The sequence below is a fragment of the Osmerus mordax genome, chromosome 9 (genome assembly GCF_038355195.1).
Source record: "Osmerus mordax isolate fOsmMor3 chromosome 9, fOsmMor3.pri, whole genome shotgun sequence".
Taxonomy (NCBI): domain Eukaryota; kingdom Metazoa; phylum Chordata; class Actinopteri; order Osmeriformes; family Osmeridae; genus Osmerus; species Osmerus mordax.
In genome coordinates this window covers 5,458,497-5,477,402 of record NC_090058.1, presented here as the reverse complement: position 1 = coordinate 5,477,402, position 18,906 = coordinate 5,458,497, and the positions used below count along the sequence as shown (strand labels likewise).

The 18,906-nt window shown below is 45.4% G+C and overlaps 3 protein-coding genes across 3 annotated transcripts; 2 read left to right on the top strand and 1 right to left on the bottom strand.

The window, feature by feature from the left end:
- The first annotated feature begins 367 nt into the window (after positions 1-367).
- On the top strand, positions 368-6,974 carry mis18bp1 (MIS18 binding protein 1). The gene is made up of 16 exons (XM_067243271.1): positions 368-1,139; positions 1,364-1,501; positions 1,872-2,179; positions 2,287-2,360; positions 2,719-2,840; positions 3,009-3,099; positions 3,236-3,342; positions 3,448-3,617; positions 3,808-3,880; positions 3,969-5,169; positions 5,254-5,426; positions 5,667-5,803; positions 6,029-6,174; positions 6,345-6,429; positions 6,617-6,671; positions 6,759-6,974. Exons 1-16 carry the CDS (start codon positions 368-370, stop codon positions 6,854-6,856), a joined length of 3,750 nt encoding a protein of 1,249 aa, XP_067099372.1. The 3' UTR covers positions 6,857-6,974.
- Positions 6,975-7,305: 331 nt separating this feature from the next.
- On the top strand, positions 7,306-12,909 carry tpp1 (tripeptidyl peptidase I). The gene is made up of 13 exons (XM_067242818.1): positions 7,306-7,410; positions 7,761-7,832; positions 8,030-8,169; positions 8,267-8,417; positions 8,633-8,754; positions 9,033-9,211; positions 9,495-9,693; positions 9,796-9,984; positions 10,529-10,601; positions 10,758-10,878; positions 11,101-11,259; positions 11,560-11,685; positions 11,876-12,909. Exons 1-13 carry the CDS (start codon positions 7,397-7,399, stop codon positions 12,014-12,016), a joined length of 1,686 nt encoding a protein of 561 aa, XP_067098919.1. The 5' UTR covers positions 7,306-7,396; the 3' UTR covers positions 12,017-12,909.
- A 272-nt stretch (positions 12,910-13,181) lies between these two features.
- On the bottom strand, positions 13,182-17,475 carry yy1a (YY1 transcription factor a). The gene is made up of 5 exons (XM_067242819.1): positions 16,889-17,475; positions 15,494-15,644; positions 15,219-15,279; positions 14,717-14,875; positions 13,182-14,465 (listed from the first exon to the last, which is right to left on the bottom strand). Exons 1-5 carry the CDS (start codon positions 17,385-17,387, stop codon positions 14,283-14,285), a joined length of 1,053 nt encoding a protein of 350 aa, XP_067098920.1. The 5' UTR covers positions 17,388-17,475; the 3' UTR covers positions 13,182-14,282.
- Between the last annotated feature and the right edge of the window lie 1,431 nt (positions 17,476-18,906).

The window sequence follows — 18,906 nt, the reverse complement described above, 5'->3', positions numbered from 1 at the left end:
AGATTGAAGTCCACCGTTACCTATTCCCTGTTACCAACAGCTAACCAGCTAGCTTGCTTGCTAAGCTAGTAGCTTGCTGACAAAATGGCCTGGGAACCCTCAGTGTTAACAGTATGAAAGTGCTCATGCCCTCTCTTACATTTGGACCAGGTACGTCGGACAAACTTCAGTGGATTATGGATCTAACGAAGACATAGAAAATGCCAACGTTAGGGATGTAATACAACCAGGTCGATCTAATCAAAACCACAATTGCCACAGAAGAGCGATGTTTTCACATTCAAACAACAGAACCACCTATTTTGACTCTGCACCCAAAGACATGAACACCTCTTATGTTCTTCTAACACCTAACAACAATGTTTGCATGTCAGCCAAGGCCATGTACGATGGCCAGATAAACAACCCACCCGTGGGCTTTGTGAACAGAGGCCTCACCTCCATAGGCCAGGGCGTCATGAACCCTCTTAGCTCTACTATGGCTGATGACCACTCACTGGTGTGTGGGGACCCTGTGCTTTTCCCCCCCCTTAAAACACAGAACAGTCACAGGCCACCGTTTGAATCCCCAGCCAAGGCCTTTGCCAGGCTGAAAGCTAAAGTGCTGAGAGAGCAGATGTGTAAGGAGACTGAGAGCAAGGTTGGTTCTAGAGACAGGGAGACCCAAGATGGGGGGCTTCTTTCTCCCAGGAAGAGGCAGCATCCATGGACTATAGCTGAGCTGAAAGAGAACCAGGGTGTCTCCTTCTACCCCTATGAGGCTGAGACCCTCACCCTCTCACCAACGAATTCCCCCCCAAAAGCCTTCTCCCTTCCGTTTTCAAACTTCAGCTCTAAAGACCTCCCCCTTTCCTCCCCTGGTAAGGATATGGGGAGAGTGTTCAAGACTGTCAACAGATTGTCCCCAAGGAAACAGATACTGGGGGCGTCGCTTATGAAGGCACGGCCCCTGGCTAGCTCCATGGAACAGCAGAGGCCAGCTCTTGAGGAGGATGTCTTCAGGGCATCCTGCAGCGGGACACCGGTGAAGGTACAACCTCCAAGTTTGAAATCCTTTGGTAGGCATGCAGGAGGTCTATCTGGAGACGTTGATATTATGGAAAATGGGCATCCACAAACCACATGCTGGAGCTCCAGTGGTAAGTTTTTTTGTTGTTGCTAAAACTCTCATTTCACTTATTACAATGTAAGTAAGTAAGACTTTATTTATATAGCACTTTTCATACAAGAATTGCAGCTCAAAGTGCTTTACTTGTAATGTACTGTCTGGATATCAACAGTGGAGAAGTCACTGGCATGTGCATCTACTATTGAACCTAAAAAAAGTCTCTAATACACTAACACAACTGTGTCATTTCCCCAGAACCCTTTGCTTTGGATAAGCTCCCTTTTGTGGGCTCTCCAGCTAAGATGTTTGCTTCAATGAAGGCGCGGCAGAGGCAGAAGGAGCAGATGGGAACCTGCATAGTCAGCAGCAGCACCCAGGAGCCCAGGAGAGGAGGTGAGGGTGGAACAATAACAGGAAGTGTAGAACATAGGCCTGTGTTTATTATAACGTGTAAGACCTGGAAAGGCAACTTAGGGTCCTCTCTGCCAGTGTTCCGGTCTGTTTATGTAAAGGCTATTCAGAAGGCTGCACTGATCTTATGTTAGCTTAACACTCCTACTCTGAGATGCTAAGATAAAATGGGACATCAGGACTTTTGTTCATTAAAGATAGAGAAAGGTATAACTTGGTACTAGAGCAATTGACTGCAAATCTAGAGTTTGCAGGTTCAAATTCCCCTCTGTACATCCCTTTGGATAAATGTGTTTGCTCAATGATTACATGATATATTCCCTTCTCACTGTCTCTCCTTGTCTGTTTTTAGGCAATGGTGTATTGCGTTGCCGGTCCACCTCCACCCCTATCCCCCAGGAAACAGATGAGGACACCAGTGTGTACGCGGCTAGTAGCATTGCAGGCACTGCCTTCACCGCTCCCTCCAGCGTGGGTGTCGTAGACAGCCAGTATGAGTCTGACATAGACGAGGGTCCTTTGGCCCCCCGCCCAGCACTGGTGGACGACCCACTGCTTCACGCCTCCCCTAGGATATCCATCCCGAAGAAATGCCAAGCAATGTTCCTGTCCAAGAACATAGCAGAGGCCGCAGGAAGGAGACACTGGCAGGATAGCGATGTAAACAGAGACAGCTGCATCTCTCCGGTTGTACCGAAATAGTTTTCATGTATGTGTACATGCGATGAACCCTTATTCAGGCCAGTCCTCTGTGTTTATTTTGACAGGTGGAAGGGATCCACCTGAAAGAGTGGCTCCTGAGCTTCAACGGCCGTGGCCTGTTTGTAGATGGACTCCGCAGGTACGCGGTCATTTACATTTAGTCATTTAGCAGACGCTCTTATCCAGAGCGACTTACAGTAAGTACAGGGACATTCCCCCGAGGCAAGTAGGGGGAAGTGCCTTGCCCAAGGACACAACGTCATTTGGCACGGCCAGGAATCAAACTGGCAACCTTCTGATTACTAGCCCGATTCCCTAACCGCTCAGCCACCTGACTCCCCATTTAAGGTCTATTACACACTGGACGATATTTTGTGTAATAATTGCATACCACTCTTGTTTTGATAAACAGTGGCTGTTTATCTTTTGTTTGACCTCGATAATAACCCAGCTACCCTTTTGATCCATACTCATATTTTCTTGTGTGCTCTTGTCAGGGATAACAGCATGCAGTGGCATAGTAACGTCATCACTGAGAGGGTCTCCAGTAACGTGGTGAAGACTGTTTCCGGAAACACCTACGTCTTGGTGGGCAAGATGGCTCTGGACAGAACCACCAGTACGGCACACACTTGCACACAGACTGTATACAGTATATAGCAAACACTGTACATAGCCGACTCTAAATAAACTATTGGAAATGCTGTGTATTCATAGTCCATTGCAGCATGCTGTATATTGTGGTGTTACACATGCTGACTGTCCACTGTCTCATGTTCTCCATCAGCATTACCAAGATGGCTGCAGAAGAAGTTTATGTTTGGCTTCCCCCTGAAATGGAAGATGTACTTTGATCAGTTCCTATCTGAATCCCAACAGTAAGTCACAGTATTACAAGGTTTCATTGAATAGTAAATATAAATATTTTTTTCCCTACACACATTTGGGTGATTGTCTTCACTTGTTAGGGGTATCAACTGTGTGTGGATGTAACTGATTGGATGGTGTCTATAGTTTGGGTTCAGACAACACCAGAGGCCAGACCAAGACTCAGAGATCAATCAGCCTTTCTGCCACACCCAAGTCTGCCAGACCTCAGAAAGCCAGGACCCCAAGGTCAGGTGAGTTACAGATGAGACCGATCATCATCACTCCGGACTGGTTCCCTGCTGTAACAATCCAGTCCCTCATACACTTCAACCTGGGTCCTCTGTTCCTCTCTTCAGTTCCAGTTTGTCCCCCCAGCACCCACGATCTGACCGGAGGAGCTAAGGTGTCGCGTAGTGGCCGGGTGATCAAACCCCCCCTGGAGTACTGGAAGGGGGGGCGGATCATACTGGATGCAAACATGAACGTTACTGTGCTCCAAGGTTACGAAACTTCCATCTGTGAACCGGTAAGGCTTTCCTAGTGTTGTACGTCTGACCTGTGCTGCACACACATGTCTTGAAGGATGGTAAAGATATTGATCTGTAGTACTAGTTCGACTCCCTCACACAAAATGTGTGAGGGAGTCATCTTCTGACATCCAGGTTTCCCTGTCATGAGTTGTGATGATGATGATGTTCATGTCCCTGTTGACTCAGAGTGTAAACACAACTGTAGCCAAAGAGAAGAAGGCAAAAAAACCTGCCAAAGTGTTCCTCCCCTCGCCAGATGGTAGGTCCACATCTGTGTGTGTGTTTGATGTTGTTCCTTTGGTGTGTTTTGTGCATGTGTAAGATACTGTTGTGTGTGTGCCCTTCAGACTCCAGTGATCAAGAGGATCTGGTCCTAGTGAGGAAGGTGAAGATGGCCCACAGGCCTCAGCGCTCTAGATCTAACCCTGAGAAGGAACCCTCTCACACCAACACTTCTCAAGGTTGCAACCTTCAACCCCGGGTCTTCAGCCTGCCACCTCAGAGGGCTGAAGCTGTCATTCACCCAGACCATGCTTCCCAACCCCTAGCCCCCCCCCAGCGTCGCTCCCAGCGGAACGCTGGCAGACAGAGCAGCGAGGAAGACTCCAGACCGTCCGGAGCGACGAGGAAACCCCAGAGCATTCGGACGGAACCTCCCAATGTCACAAACAGCAAACGGACCAACCAGAAGAAGAAGAAGAAGAAGGAGAAGAGTGATTGTGGTCAGGCGGAGCAGCGGGATGTGGAGAGGGAGGCGGGGAGACGTGCACACAGCCAGAGCACGGCTGATGCCTTAAGGAGGAGCCGCAGGGGTCACGACCTCAGGGAGGTGCCGTCTGAATCTGAGTGCAATTTCACTTCAACAAAGCTCCGCAGCAGGAAGAAGTACAGCAGGGTGCTGAGTTCAGATTCCGAGACCCAGTGCAGTCAGGTATCCCTGTCCAATCATTCATTTAAATTCTCTGAAGACGAGGACATGTCGCTGAGGAGTAAGAGGGGCAACAGCCAGAAACCAAAAGCTGTCGCCAAGAATAAAACTGCTCCAAGAAGTCAAGCTCTGCACAAGCCGGAACCCGAGCCCCAGGCTCAGGCGGAGCAGAGGGATGTGGGGAGGGATGTGGGGAGGGATGTGGGGAGGCGTGCACACAGCCAGAGCGCGCCTGATGCTGTAAGGACGAAACGTAGGGGTCGTGACCTGGAGGTGTCGACCGAATCTGATAGCAATTTCACTTCAACAAAGCTCCGCAGCAGGGTGCTAAATTCAGATTCCGAGACCCAGTGCAGTCAGGTATCCCTGTCCAATCATTCATTTAAATTCTCTGAAGACGAGGACATGTCGCTGAGGAGTAAGAGGGGCAACAGCCAGAAACCAAAAGCCGTCACCAACAACAAGACCAAGGCTAAAACCAAGTCACCACCTGAGAAGCTCCAGGTGGACAAGCAGAGCACCAGGGTGAAGAAGAGCAGAGCTGGAGCCTCAGCGAACCCTCAAGAGGAGGAGGAGGATGACGACAGGTGGACAGAGGCAGAACTCAGAAGACTGCATGAGTAAGTCTCGTACCGTCAACAATGCCTCTTTGGAGATGACGCATCGAGAGTAGCTGCATGACCCCCTGTGTTTGCGTTTCCCAGGACAGTGACCTCCTTCCCCAAACACATGGGTAGTTTCTGGCTGAATGTAGCGATGGCGGTGGGTACCAGGTCAGCTGAGGAGTGTCAGGAGCGGTATACAGCACAGAAAAGCTGCCCAGCCTCCTCTGTCAAGCCCAGGAAGAAGGAGGGCGCAGCCGCAAAGAAGGACCCAGGTAGGCTTTGCCGAGATACGACCCTGCATCTGCTGAGTGCATGTTATAATGTAACGGGAACGGGAGAAATAAAAGACAAAAGGTGTTTGGTAGGCGCGGAGCGGGGTTTTGAGATGTGACGGTGTCTCGTGTCGTCTGTGTATATCTGACAAGACACTTGTCGTAGTGTTCATTCAGTTGTCATTTGTGTGCCGTCGTGTTCCTCACGAGCAGTTCTGATGACGTTGTCTCCCTGTGTAGTAGTGGAACCTCAGATCACAGCCAAGGTGGGTACTCTGAAGAGGAAGCAGCAAATACGCAACTTCCTGGAGCACATGCCCAAAGACGACCACGATGACATCTTCACCAGTTCACCCATGCAGAGCAAACGAGTCAAGGTGGGCCTGGGTCTCCTTTATTACACTAAGAGCACCTTCTCCTGTCCCATTGCTGAACACATTTGAAGAGACTCCAGCCAGCATGTGTTGATGGCTGTCGGCCAAGATGTCTCTGAGCTCACCAGGTTACAGATCACACACCACGAGGGGGATGTTCAGTGTTTGCATTTCCTGTATATTTCCGCCTCATTCAAATGTGTGTGCGTCTGTTCTGTCGTTCTGCAGCTGCCCACCGCTTCCCCCAGCTGGGGCGACAGTGTGTTCATGTCTTCAGGCCAGGACCCCCAGACCCCCTGCTCGGCCAGCTTCCCCACTGTCAAGACACCGCAGTGTCTCCACATCACCCCTGGCATGATGGGCTCTGTCAACAAGTGAGAATTTCACAAATTCCATGCAGCTCCCATAATCACAGGCAGCTATGCTTGAGTGATATAGGTGAAACAGTTTGAGCGTGAGGTGTGTTTGAAACACTGTTCTGGATCTGCTTGTTTTTGAAAGCTGGGCTTGTATGAATCCTTTTTTAATGATTATTTTATTTTAGAAATGATGATAAGTACGTCTACCAGCTCCAGAAGAGGATGAAGACAAGCCAAGCCAAGGTTTACAAATACGTCCGCACATCTAAGGTATGAGTTTACAAAAGGCCATTACCGTAAAGCATACCACCAGATTATGATATACTGTTGTTCTTGGTATATCAAAGCTATATATTCTGTCTTTTATATTTAAGTGTCTATGAACATAGACAAGACCTTTTGACTTCCATCTATTGTGTTGAATTACCTAGTTATTTATCGAATTATTCATCCACAGAAGTTCACACCGACTCCACCACTGAAACGTGCTGTGAAAAGATGTGATATTCCAGGTGTGTGTCAAATACAATAACATTTATTTAGAATGCCAACCTGAACGGTTTCTTCATTATTGACTTGAGTCTGTTTGTTTGTTTCAGAGGAGAATGATTCGTTTGTGATCAGGGAGATGTTCCCAGATGAGAGTCGAGTTTCAGATGAAGGTGAAGAAGAGGATTACTACTTTGATGATGACTGAACATACAGATGAATTACAGTTCTCTTGTGTTATCTTTTTAATCTCAGTATTTCAATTTTTTTAATTGTCTGATCATATCATCTGGGGATTGATGACTAAAATGTATTCTGTCTAATACTTGCGCTATAATAAAATTGTTTTATTATAGTGATTTTTGCTGTCAAGTTGATCTTATCCACATCTGACACCTAGTCATGTTTTTGTTCTATACATGTTCTATACTACATGGATAGCTGTCTAGGTGGAGGTGTTTTTCCAAATACAAGTATATTTAGTACTTTAAAAAACTATGTTATTGTTCCGTGCACCACTGCATAACCCAATCTGAATCAGATTGAGTGATTTTGATGATCAAGGCCGTTTCAAAAAATGTGCACGAGACTGAATTTCTGGCTAAATATCACGTGCACACCCTCCCAAATCACGTGACATACGTTTTTTCCTGTCATGTGACGACCCACAAGATAAACGGACTAGCAGACCGTCTGAATCAAAGGTTCAAATAAACGACTCCTGAGAAAGGAATATATTCATGTTTCCATGATGAAGATTATGTAAGTGTTACAAGACTTGAACGTTTGGTGTTGTGGAGCTATCGTTAGGGTACAAGTCTATAAACTTTTGCAAGTTGCTAGCTACAGCAACAAGCTAATAAAATGACCCTGGTAAACTTCGAAGTCGGTTCTCTTTGTTTACATCGTGACATTTGTAGTGTGCCAGTGTAATTTATACGTAACAGTGGTCATGTATTGTGTCCCATATACACAATGTATATGGTTGTCATTTAAGCATGTTGTTATTTGTTATCCTATATGTAGATTAGAGGTCAAACCTTAAGAATCTTCTGTATGAATGGTTCCTACAACTACCTTCTTTATTTTAACACTTTGTTTCTACATACCAGAATATCCATCTGCGCACTAATTTGCTGCTCGTTCGTTGTAGCTGAGCACCTCGAAGCTGACCAAGACATCTTGTAAGCATACAAGCCTGGTACTGGTGGAACGTGAATAGATATGAGACCTTGGTCGATTAGATCAGTAACAAGATATCAGATTTTGTTTTGTTTTATTTGCACTACTGCCATTGCTACAATAGACCAAATCTAGTGATTTCATTACACTGTGTAAGATAACGGCTCTCCAAGGATATAACTCGTTCTGTTTCTGGCAGAATCCCAGGGGAATGGACTCATGTGGGCAGGGTAGATCCCTCTGAGCATTTGGAGCTGACCTTTGCCTTGAAGCAGCAGAATGTTAACCTTTTGGAACAGCAGCTCAGAGCTGTGTCGGACCCTGACTCAGCACAATACGGTTAGGCGCATACTTATGCTACAAGCTCCATCCATCACAAACCCTAATTTTCAGATTTGAGATAATGAAAGGCCTTTCACTTCTCTGTTACTCATAGGGAAGCACCTGACTTTGGAAGAGGTGGCCTCATTGGTCCGCCCGTCCCAGGTGACCCACAAGGTAGTACGTCATTGGCTGCAGATGCACGGAATCCGAGACTGTCTCACTGTTGAGACTGAGGACTTCCTCCAGTGCACCATGACTGCTGGGTAAGGAACTTCTCTAAAATAGCCACTGATCGTTGTCCCACCTAAAACTGCTAACTCTAGTTCATCATTGAGGAACTTAGAGAGAGGATATGTATATGTAAGCATACACGTGTTACAAGCTAACATGATTTCCTGAACAAATGTACCTTAGCTAAGATGGTGGCCTGAAGTCCAGACTATACCCTGGCTTTCTTCATTGTTGACTCCTTTTCCAGGGTGGCAGAGATGCTGCTTCCAGGAAGTGAGTTCCACCGCTACGCTAGAGACAGGCAGACCCTGGTGAGGTCCCCCTCCTGGTACAAGGTTCACCCGACCGTTCACCCGCACCTGGACTTTGGTGAGCTCAGAACCACTGCCGTTCTCTGATGGTGTGAGTGGAAGGTGTCAGCACACTGGTGCTGTCCGCTAACGACCAGGCCTCACAATCACATCTCCTTTTAATCCACAAAGAGAAGCCTCAGATGTACACATCCTTTGCTTTCGCATGTTGAATCTTTAGTACTTATTATTTATAGCTGGGTCGGTGAACTGTTTGTGTCTGTCTCAAAGGATCAAAGAGATGGGTCAGGTTGTGACCTGACTAAGGGTGTACAGTGACATTCTTTTCTCTCACAGTGGGCGGGGTCCACCGCTTCCCACCCGAGGGACAGGGCCTCAGTGAGTTCCTGGCCCAAAAGAGGCGCTCCGGGCAGGGGTTCCATCTGGGAGTGACACCTACAATCCTGAGGAGCCGCTACAACCTCACAGCTGCTGATGTGGGATCTGCTTCCAACAACAGCCAGGCTGTGGCGCAGGTACTGTTCGTACAGGAACTCGTCATTCACTGTCTGAATGAATAAATAAAAATAACGTGTTCATTTAGTAGATGATATGATCCAAAGCAACATGCAGTCATGAGGGATATGAACCTGCGTCCTCTTGATTTGCAACCAAATGCCAGAATAAAAAAAAAATACATAAAAAACATACACACATCTATCGCTATCCAAAGTCTCACTTAGTAAGGGAGTCAGGCGATGTCACCGATGAATCCTTTTATATTAGATGGGATTTGTTCACTGTGCTTTCCTCCCTCAGTTTCTGGAGCAGTACTACCATCCTGCTGACCTGGCAGAGTTTATGACCATGTTTGGGCATGGGTTCCAGCACCTGTCCAAGGTGGACCGTGTGGTGGGTCAGCAGGGTGGGGGCAAGGCAGGCCTGGAGGCCAGTCTGGATGTGGAGTACATCATGAGCACTGGAGCCAACATCTCCACCTGGGTCTTCACCAACCCCGGTACGGTCTAACTGCTAGAAGCTACTCTTGGAATTGATTCTCAACGTTGAATCTTTTTACTCAAATGAGTTCATGATCCTGATCTTTCTCTTCTCCTCCCAGGTCGCCATGAGACCCAGGAGCCGTTTCTCCTGTGGATGGTGTTGCTCAGCAACATGTCCTCTCTGCCCTGGGTCCATACCATCAGCTACGGAGACGACGAGGATAGCCTGTCCTCCGCCTACATGAACCGCATCAACACTGAGTTCATGAAGGCTGGCGTCAGGGGGCTCTCCATACTGTTCGCCTCAGGTCAGACAGAGCCTGCATGGCCTTCTAACCCTGACATGTGTTCCCTCCCATGGGCTCCCCTCACAACTCGAGGAGACGGCTGACCAGTCATGTTCAAATCTGGGGCATCATGTAAACAAGGACACATGGGAGGGAACAATGCTTTCTGTGGACAGTTGCTTGGTTCTAGTGTTGGGGTTGAATGTGCATGTAAACAGGGGACAGCATGCGGGCGAGTGGTTCTTTTAACGGGATTTGTAACTGTCACCACTTGGCTGACGTGTGCAGTTGATGCAGACGTTCTGGGGACTTGAGTAGGAGGCAAGGCCTTGAACTCCATGGCAACGTCATTGAGTTAGTGTGGAAACGCACGCTTTGGGGTCAGATAAAGATGTGGCTTTGAAATGTGAGCGCAACACTTTTTAAATTTACTATACAGGGTGAGATGGTGGATTAATACCTTGACGTGGAATAAATAAAAAAAATACAATGTTCTGTGACATTGGGGTTAGTCAGTCAAAGCCGTAATTGTTAGATGCTGTTAACGTTTTTATCCTTGTCCTAGGTGATAGTGGGGCTGGCTGCAGACACATGACCAAGGGGAAAAACTCCTTCAGACCTAGCTTCCCTGCCTCCAGGTGAGTCCTGTACTGACACAGCACTGGAATACGTTTGGATTTTATAAATTGAGTTTCTTGATTCGAAGGTGATTTCCCAGTTCAAATTGAGGATTGAGTGTTTCCCAGAAATCCTTGTTAGTTCATCTGTGGTACTGTTTCTGTGTTGTCTGGTAGCCCCTATGTGACCACAGTGGGCGGAACCTCATTCAAGAACCCGTTCAAGCTGACCTATGAGGTGACAGACTACATCAGTGGAGGAGGATTCAGCAATGTGTTCGCCATGCCTGACTACCAGGTAGAGTCCCGACCAAAGCAAGATTAAAAAAAAAAAAAAAAAAAAAAAAAAAAAAATTGTCGGCTGACTTTTAGTCTCAGCCCTATGGCAGGCCAGTTCAGGTGAAACTTATGTATTACTTCAGCGTTTCTATGTTTTCCTCACTAGCTGGTGTAAGTGCATGTTGACCATAATGGTCACCAACCCTGTATGTGTTTCTACTGTGTATCTGTCCTCCTGTAGGTCAGTGCAGTGCAGAGCTACCTGAAGGGTGTGGCCGCCCTGCCCCCACAGACCTACTTCAACACCAGTGGGCGGGCCTACCCCGATCTGGCTGCCCTATCTGACAACTACTGGGTGGTCACCAACCGAGTGCCGATCCCCTGGGTGTCTGGAACCTCGGTAAGGAGGACGTTTCTCTCCAGGCTCCTGTTTGAATTCTCTGAGATGCAACCTTCCTTTCCTTGAAAAATCGCTAATGTATCATGCATAGATTGGTGCAAGCGTAGATCTCTACATGGTTTTACCCAACCAGACATTTTGGAATGGGTATTTTCTTGAGGAGCGGAGGAGCGGAGGAGGTAAGGTTTGGGTTTTTGAGAGAATACAGGAGGAAGATCGCCCTGTCTGAAAACCAGCCCTGGGCAGGACTAATCCATGTAACCAGTATTTACTGGTATGATATTTTGTGTTTGTCTCCAGGCCTCCACTCCTGTGGTGGGAGGAATTTTGTCTCTGATTAACGACCAGCGCCTGCAGAAGGGCCTTCCTGCTCTGGGCTTCCTCAACCCTCGCCTCTACCAGCTGAAGGGACAGGGTTTGTTTGACGTAAGAATCATTATCATTAAGCAGAATCTTCTTTCAGTCAGACAAGCCTCTAAATTGTCGCTTTTCCACCACAACATAGTACCGGAGTTGAAAATGTGTGTATTTGTGTGGGATTTCCCACTTCTATACAGACACTCACCACATTGGGAATAAAGTAGTCTTGTCTAAACTGCTCTCTCCTATCTCTCAGGTCATCGAGGGCTGTCACCTGGGCTGCATGGATGAGCAGGTGCAGGGGAAGGGCTTCTGTGCGGCCCCATCTTGGGACCCCGTCACTGGCTGGGGAACGCCCAACTTCCCCCCCCTGCTGGCCGCCCTTGGGGAGGACTGAACTGTTTGCCAAGCGCACCTTGGGTCCTGCTGTGTCATCCCCTATTAACTACTAAGACCAGTAGTATATCTGAGATGTTTGGAAGATGGCAATTCCTGGCTTTCACTTACTCTCCAAGTGGCAAGGTTTAACTGCCACCCTATTGGTTACCTTACCTGTCAGATATTTTCTGATATCAACAATTGCTTAGCAGGCAGAACTTGAGGGTTAATTTGGGTTGAGTGCCAGGAGTGTCTGTTACTGCAGCTGTCAGCCAGTCTGCAGCTGAAGCTGTGTTAAACATGTCCCCTCTCTCTTTACCTGCCCCACACAGGACTGCTGTCTCCAGAGTTTGAAAAATACAGGTTTTGGTGGTTCCACAAACATGGATCTTGAATGTATCTTTATGCAATATCATATTCTCTGAAGAATTTTTGTATCCCAAACTTTTTTTTTGTGAGACCATTAACCAGATTTAATCAAGCATGGATCCTTCTACTCAGGTTGTGCGATTCTCATGAAGGAGATTTTCTTTTTGTCTTTAAGATTTTGATTTCTGGTCTCATATCTCAGCAACACAATTCTAGCCTACATGAATCACGGTACTTCTATATCTGATGTTTTAACATAAATATGTTCATGCATGTGTGTTACACCCTTTTATTCTGTGGAATGTGAACTTTGTTTGGTAGGTCAATACGAAAGGAAGCTTGTCCTGTTGTGCCATTGTTGTTCAACTACCAAATACTGCCTGGTGAATTTTGATTCGCTCAACACATTTCTTCAGCATTAGTCGATCAACCAGCATCATTGCACTGATTTATTTTCTTTTTAAAAGACAAATTACCATGCGCTATGTGAAAGACTGCCTTTATGTGGATAGTGAACACTGAATACAATTATTTTCAACTTTGTCAAGTGTGTTCATCTTTTGTGTTTAGCCTGCTAAGATACATGGGTGCTATCTCGTATTTATACGTTTACTATTTTCTATCTGGGATCTGCTTTATCTTGTCATTCATACAAGTCTTCTCCACAAAGAACTAAGGTCATAAAATCCCAACTGTTAAGCATGTCGCCATAGCAATCCCGTTGTTATACAAGCATGTCGCCATAGCAATCCCGTTGTTATACAAGCATGTCACCATAGCAATCCCATTGTTATACATGCAGTCACCATAACCCATGTCTTTAAGATCAGCCATGTCTTTATTCAGATTTGGGAGCCAATAGAAATAGTCCCTTTCAAGAACCAACAGATCGGAGGAAGTGTCACATTCAAAATGGCGTCAGAACAAGTCTAATCATCTATCACATACCCACACCTGAAGTCTCTACACACATCGCATTCTCAGAAACACACATCCTAGAAGGAGCTTGCTAGGGACCCTTGGGTTCTGTATAGGCCTTATGAAGTGGGGGAAGTCAATATTAGCATGGGTTAGTGCAGGTTGGACAATACATTCTCACAATGCAACTGAGCACCATGTCTGGTTGAGTTGAACAGAAAAAAGAGGGTGTGCTGTAATCAACAGACATGAGTTTTTTTTTTTGCATCTGACAGTGCAATGGGAAAAGAATGGTTTTAATTAATCTGTTAACACTAGGTAAATCACATTACTACTATCTACATGATTCCGATATATCTGTACGTTACAATTATACAAAATGAAGGTCTGTAGAGATCACCCTATATCCCTCCAAAGCAACTGTCTGTAAAACATTGGGAGGTACAACCACTGCCACATCTCCCTCATGAGGAGACATCACAGATTTCACTTCTCAAGGAAAAATATACATACATAATACCACTAAGCTTATGCCAAAAGAAGTGTACAATATGCACACTTAGGAAAAGTACAAAATTAAAAAGCAATTAATTAGATTTTACTATGCTGATGGATGGTTAGACTAGACTTTAGGCTCTTCTCGGCTGAAGTAGAAATAAAGACAGTTGTCATCTTTCAGATCCAAGAATTCCATTCACATCTTCACAAGAAGAAACCGTCATCTTTTCTCTCAGGGAGCTTGGTGGCTGGGAGGGGGGGGAAGTTGGATTCTGCGTCATCTCAAGAGTGCCTCATTTTTACCACCACGCATATCAAAAAGTCTTAAGGTCATTCTCTCATAAAACACTTTTCTTTTTTTCTTTTTTTACTAGAAACGATACAAAGGAGGAATTTCATCATATCTCTGAAGAGGACACAGGACGATGCTGTGGTAGTGGGGCATGGAGGGGGGGGGGGGGGGTAGAGGGGTGCAGTGGCTTGTCTCTGCCAAGGCTGGCTCACTGATTGTTTTTAGCTTTGGCATGTGTGAGGATGTGGGACTTGAGGTTAGTGGACTGAGCAAACTTTTTGTTGCAGCCGTCAAACGGGCAGACGTACGGCCGGTCACCAGTGTGAATACGAACGTGCGTGCGCAAGTTAAAGTCCAGAGAGAAGCGCTTCCCACAGCCTTCAAACGTGCACTGCAGAGGGGAAAGGAGAACACAAAGAGTTAGGCTAGTCAGGCTGTACTGTTGGGGTGACAATCTGAAGTTGCCTTCAGAAAGCTACGGGTGTACGTGGGGCTCAAACCACATATATAGACTGCAACAAAGAGCAGAATTTGAGAAGAGACCAAATTGTACTTTGTTTTTTCTTTTTCAGAGAACAACATGCCGGCTACTACTGGAGAATCCAGAGATTCCTCCTTAAGGAGGGGAGATGCCAGACAGACCTGGAAGGGTTTCTCTCCGGTGTGTACCAGTTGATGTCTTTTTAACTTGGAGCTTTCTACAAAGGCCTTGCCGCACTCGGCACACACATGCACCCGTGGCCCATGGGTGTGCAGGTGCTTCCTCATCGCTGAGTTATCCCTGAACATCTTAGTGCAGCCCTGAGGAGACACAAACAGTACACATTAGCCTTTAAATCATATTTATAAAAAAAACATGATAAAATTATGTAAAACAAAAATACACCCCCCCCCGTTGACATACTGCCACCTAGTGGCATTTCTGAACAACTCGTGTTGTCAGATAAAGTTCCATTCTTTTGAAGGGGTCCATTCATACGCACAGATCCTTTGATGCCGGACTGTTTTATACTAATCCATAGACTGTTAGATCATGGCCAGAACCATAGAAAAAAACAAAACCCCACAATGTTCCTTTGCTACAATAAGGTTTTGGACATGAACATTCAGAATCCTTGTTCCTGTACGTTGAAAACACACTCACTTTGTGGGGACAGGCTATCGTCCTGGGAGCATCGTCTTCTTTGATCTTCCGTGGTTTCATCCTGAGAGCCAGATACAACACACCATAAAACAAACATAGAATAATCACACCTTAGTACCCCCAGAATAATGTAAATGGGAAGTTGTCATACAAATTTGGTATCCTGTTTATACATTTCACTCATTTAACAGACACTTTTATCCAAAGCAACATACAAATAAAATATTACACTATAAATAATAAGAATCAGTCGTTCAATCCATGTCCCAGCTTACCTGGCAAACTCTGCCAGCTGTTTGGGGTCTGACAGGTCAATGCCTGGGATGCCTCCTGGTGGAAGCTTCTTCCCCGTCATGTACTCTGAGTAGTCTGGAGGGGAGTTCTCCCCGATTATCTGCTCCTCGTGGTCTATGTCCTTCTTGTCATCTAGGAGAAAATTAAAATGGGAGATACAGTGGGCCCGAGAGGTAAAGAGAGGCACACACAGATAGGCAGGAGAGCAAACATTACAATATAATACACATCTATCATATTCATCAGGGACCATATCTTTGTGTCTAGTAAATAATTGCCAGTGGTTTTTGTTCCTGTTATCTGGTAGATAAACTAAACATGGTTCATTTAAAACTGTGATTGGAAAACCTAAAGCTAACACCATGAACAGAGCAAAGCAGCCCTATTCTAGTAATTTTGAGTTTGATTCACTGTAGGCAAAACTGGCACAGTGTCTTAGGGGGTGTGTCTACTTTGAATCATTGCAAGGGTTTCCTATCGCTATGGTTTGATACGTGATTTTATTAGAATATCACACATTTTGGTATAAACCACAACAAGAAACCTAGAACAATAACCCACTAATTGAGTGTAATAAACTACGTGAATGCAAAATGCATTTTATAAATCACTGCACGTCTATTGATACCATAAATGTGTGTAGCTTTACATCAGGCTTATCATTTATAGGAAGCTGTTTGAAAGCATTATACATCCCATGAGTTTTCTCCGTGACTAGAAACTTTTAGAAACCTCACTGACTGATTAGACGGACAAAACAGCGTGTTTAAACATTCAGATCAACGGATAGACTACACCACCGGTTTCAACCACATCACGTGAATTTGAAAAGAACATGAAGACTTTTTTCATTCCAAGTTCTAAAAGAAAACGACTGAAGTGGTGCATCGTGTATTCTATCAGTCTACAAGTCATCAGTCTGCTATCTCATTTAACTACCGTGGCGTGGCTAAGCTAACGGGAGCAAGTACTAAGGCATCGAGTATTGTGACAGCTCAACCCTCCCCCCGCTCCTCAGACTCGGAGGCCCCAATGCTAGAACTGCGCCACAGCGGCCTAGTCCCGGAGCCAGCAGCAGCGCGCTCGCTCTCCCACTCGCCGCCATCTTCCCCGGCCAAATCAACGCCATTTTTTCGGGCGGCCATACTGGACCGGGGGAACATGGCGGCGCCCAGCAACACATAAAACATGGCTTCCCATAAAAACAAAAACATTTCGAATGGACTGCATCTTGTTCTCAATTCTAAACAATTAGAAATCCAACATGCGTTCGTTGGAGGACAACGCCCGCTCGAGGCCCTGTCACACAGGGCACAAACACTGAGAACAATGCGAGTACCCAGCTTGCAAGAATTCACAACCACCTCTCAACTTACCCGATGCCCACATCGTGACTGAAAACTCTCCCTCCAAAGTCTTTATCTGGACCTGTTTCTGCTCCCATTTTCTCCCACTGGCTTCTGATCCACCTAAATAGCTCTTTTTGCCCGCTCTCTTCCCGCTTCCCCCTTTCTTCATCCGCCCCGCCGAGCTCTTCCCAGCTACAGTCACCAGAGTCTGTTCGATGTAGTCCTCTTCTACTGCCGGTACCGGGATAAGGATCTGATCCTCATAACCGTCGTCCGCATGTAGGTCCGAATCATCTTCACCCACCACCTCCTCTCGGGTTTGCACCAAAATAACCTCCTGGTGATGGTGAAGCGAATGTGGATCATCTGTGTCGAGAGGCTGTAAAGCGATCATAGGCTGATGTTCATCGTCGTCTCCAACAACTGTTGTCTCGATAGTCTCCACTTCTATTTCATGAAGCTCCACTATCTCAGCAGGCATCTCCGATCCATCCGTTTCTATGTACAGGGTATCGCCTGATGCCATGTCGAAAACCCCGTCTAATTCTCCCACTTTCAATGTTTTGTACTGCTTTCTTCCCCTCTTTGCTGCCTTCCTCCTTCTTCGACAACACAAACTCTACTCTAGTCTACTCTCGTCGCCACTGGGCTCCGGTTACATACTCTCGCGATAGTACACTAGTAGTAACAAACCAGACCTGTATTACATTAAATATATACATAACAAATATCTCTTTCCTTTTTTTTGTCATGAATTATGAGTATTTGTACACTAATGGATAGTGTGTATGTTAATGAATTATAGGATGCCATATGATGAATATGAATAACTATTTAAATGTAAATCAATTTAAATGGTGTGATTTTTTTCTCTCTTTAAGGTTGCACCTCAGTGTCAGTGGCTTTCAAGTACATGTTGTGAGATAATGTAGCCTTGCGGCAAGCCCTCTGCATGACCTCTTGCGCTGGGTAAGAACATTTCAGAAAATAAAATAACTAGCCATTTTATTTTGGGTAGCTTTATTATATTACATCAAGTTTGTGACAAATCTTTGTTATTTTTTATGTTGTTTTAGCAAAGCTTGGATTCATATAGAACTAGCTACCTGCACCCGGCAGTTCTATAAAACTATCAGAGATGACAAAAGTACACACATCCTTCACTACAGATACTCATGTTTAAAAAAGACTCCGGTAAAAGTTGAACTTCTGATTACACTTCATCACTGAAGTTAAAGTAAAGAGGTATGGGCTCTGACATAGCCTATACTTGAGTAAAAAGTTGCCATTACTACTAGGCCTACGCAACCTACTGTCACGCTGCACTGGACCTCACATCACATAAAACATAATACAAAAGACTACACGCAGCGCATTCGCCAGGAATCCTTTTTGACAACGACAATTTCCGTCAATTATATTGATCATCAAATTCAGATTAAAACAAAAAAGTGACAAGCCTGGTTTTAAGATGTAATAAGTACAAAGTACAGATATTTGTGTAAAAAATTTAAGGAGTGAAAGTACAAACTTGATAGAAAAATAAATAGTGAAGTAAAGTAGACTTACCAGAAAGATCTACGCTACTACCCATCTGTGAAAACTATAGGCCTACTAACAGGTCAAGTTTACAATTAATAGGCTACAGTTGCTAGCATGGTGGAGTTATGGATATAGGCTACATTAGTTTGCTTATGTTATCTATCTCGTTCATCTGAATTGTTTTGGCTTGACCTAACAGCAGCAAATAGCCCTAATTGGCTAGTTCTAGCTTTAGGGCTCTCAAGTCTCACGCATTTCAACCATTTCTCACGCTGAGAAATAAGGGACAACTTGTCTCGCTATAGACTTTATAACAGGCTACAGCAAACGATACCCTTTATGATAGATACAGTGACATGTATTGGACCTTTTTATTGTAAAATATCACAATAATAAGTTGCCTATATCTTGTAGAATAATTTAGGAAATTTGATAAGTAAGATCAAACATGGACGACCCTCACTGCGCCCACATTTTTACTAGCAAGGCTTCAGTAGTCTGAA

Bases quoted from the DNA above. Each gene is read 5' to 3' on its own strand.
- mis18bp1 (XM_067243271.1), top strand. From the start codon at position 368: ATGTCAGCCAAGGCCATGTACGATGGCCAGATAAACAACCCACCCGTG. The intron at 3,881-3,968 runs GTAGGTCCACAT...TGTGCCCTTCAG, and splicing joins GTTCCTCCCCTCGCCAGATG to ACTCCAGTGATCAAGAGGAT. The intron at 6,175-6,344 runs GTGAGAATTTCA...ATTTTATTTTAG, and splicing joins ATGATGGGCTCTGTCAACAA to AAATGATGATAAGTACGTCT.
- tpp1 (XM_067242818.1), top strand. The intron at 9,694-9,795 runs GTACGGTCTAAC...TTCTCCTCCCAG, and splicing joins CTGGGTCTTCACCAACCCCG to GTCGCCATGAGACCCAGGAG. The intron at 10,879-11,100 runs GTAGAGTCCCGA...GTCCTCCTGTAG, and splicing joins TCGCCATGCCTGACTACCAG to GTCAGTGCAGTGCAGAGCTA.
- yy1a (XM_067242819.1), bottom strand. From the start codon at position 17,387: ATGGCATCAGGCGATACCCTGTACATAGAAACGGATGGATCGGAGATG. The intron at 14,876-15,218 runs GTGAGTGTGTTT...GTGTCTCCTCAG, and splicing joins CGATAGCCTGTCCCCACAAA to GGCTGCACTAAGATGTTCAG. The intron at 14,466-14,716 runs GTCTGTCTGGCA...TCCCCTCTGCAG, and splicing joins CCGGAGAGAAACCCTTCCAG to TGCACGTTTGAAGGCTGTGG.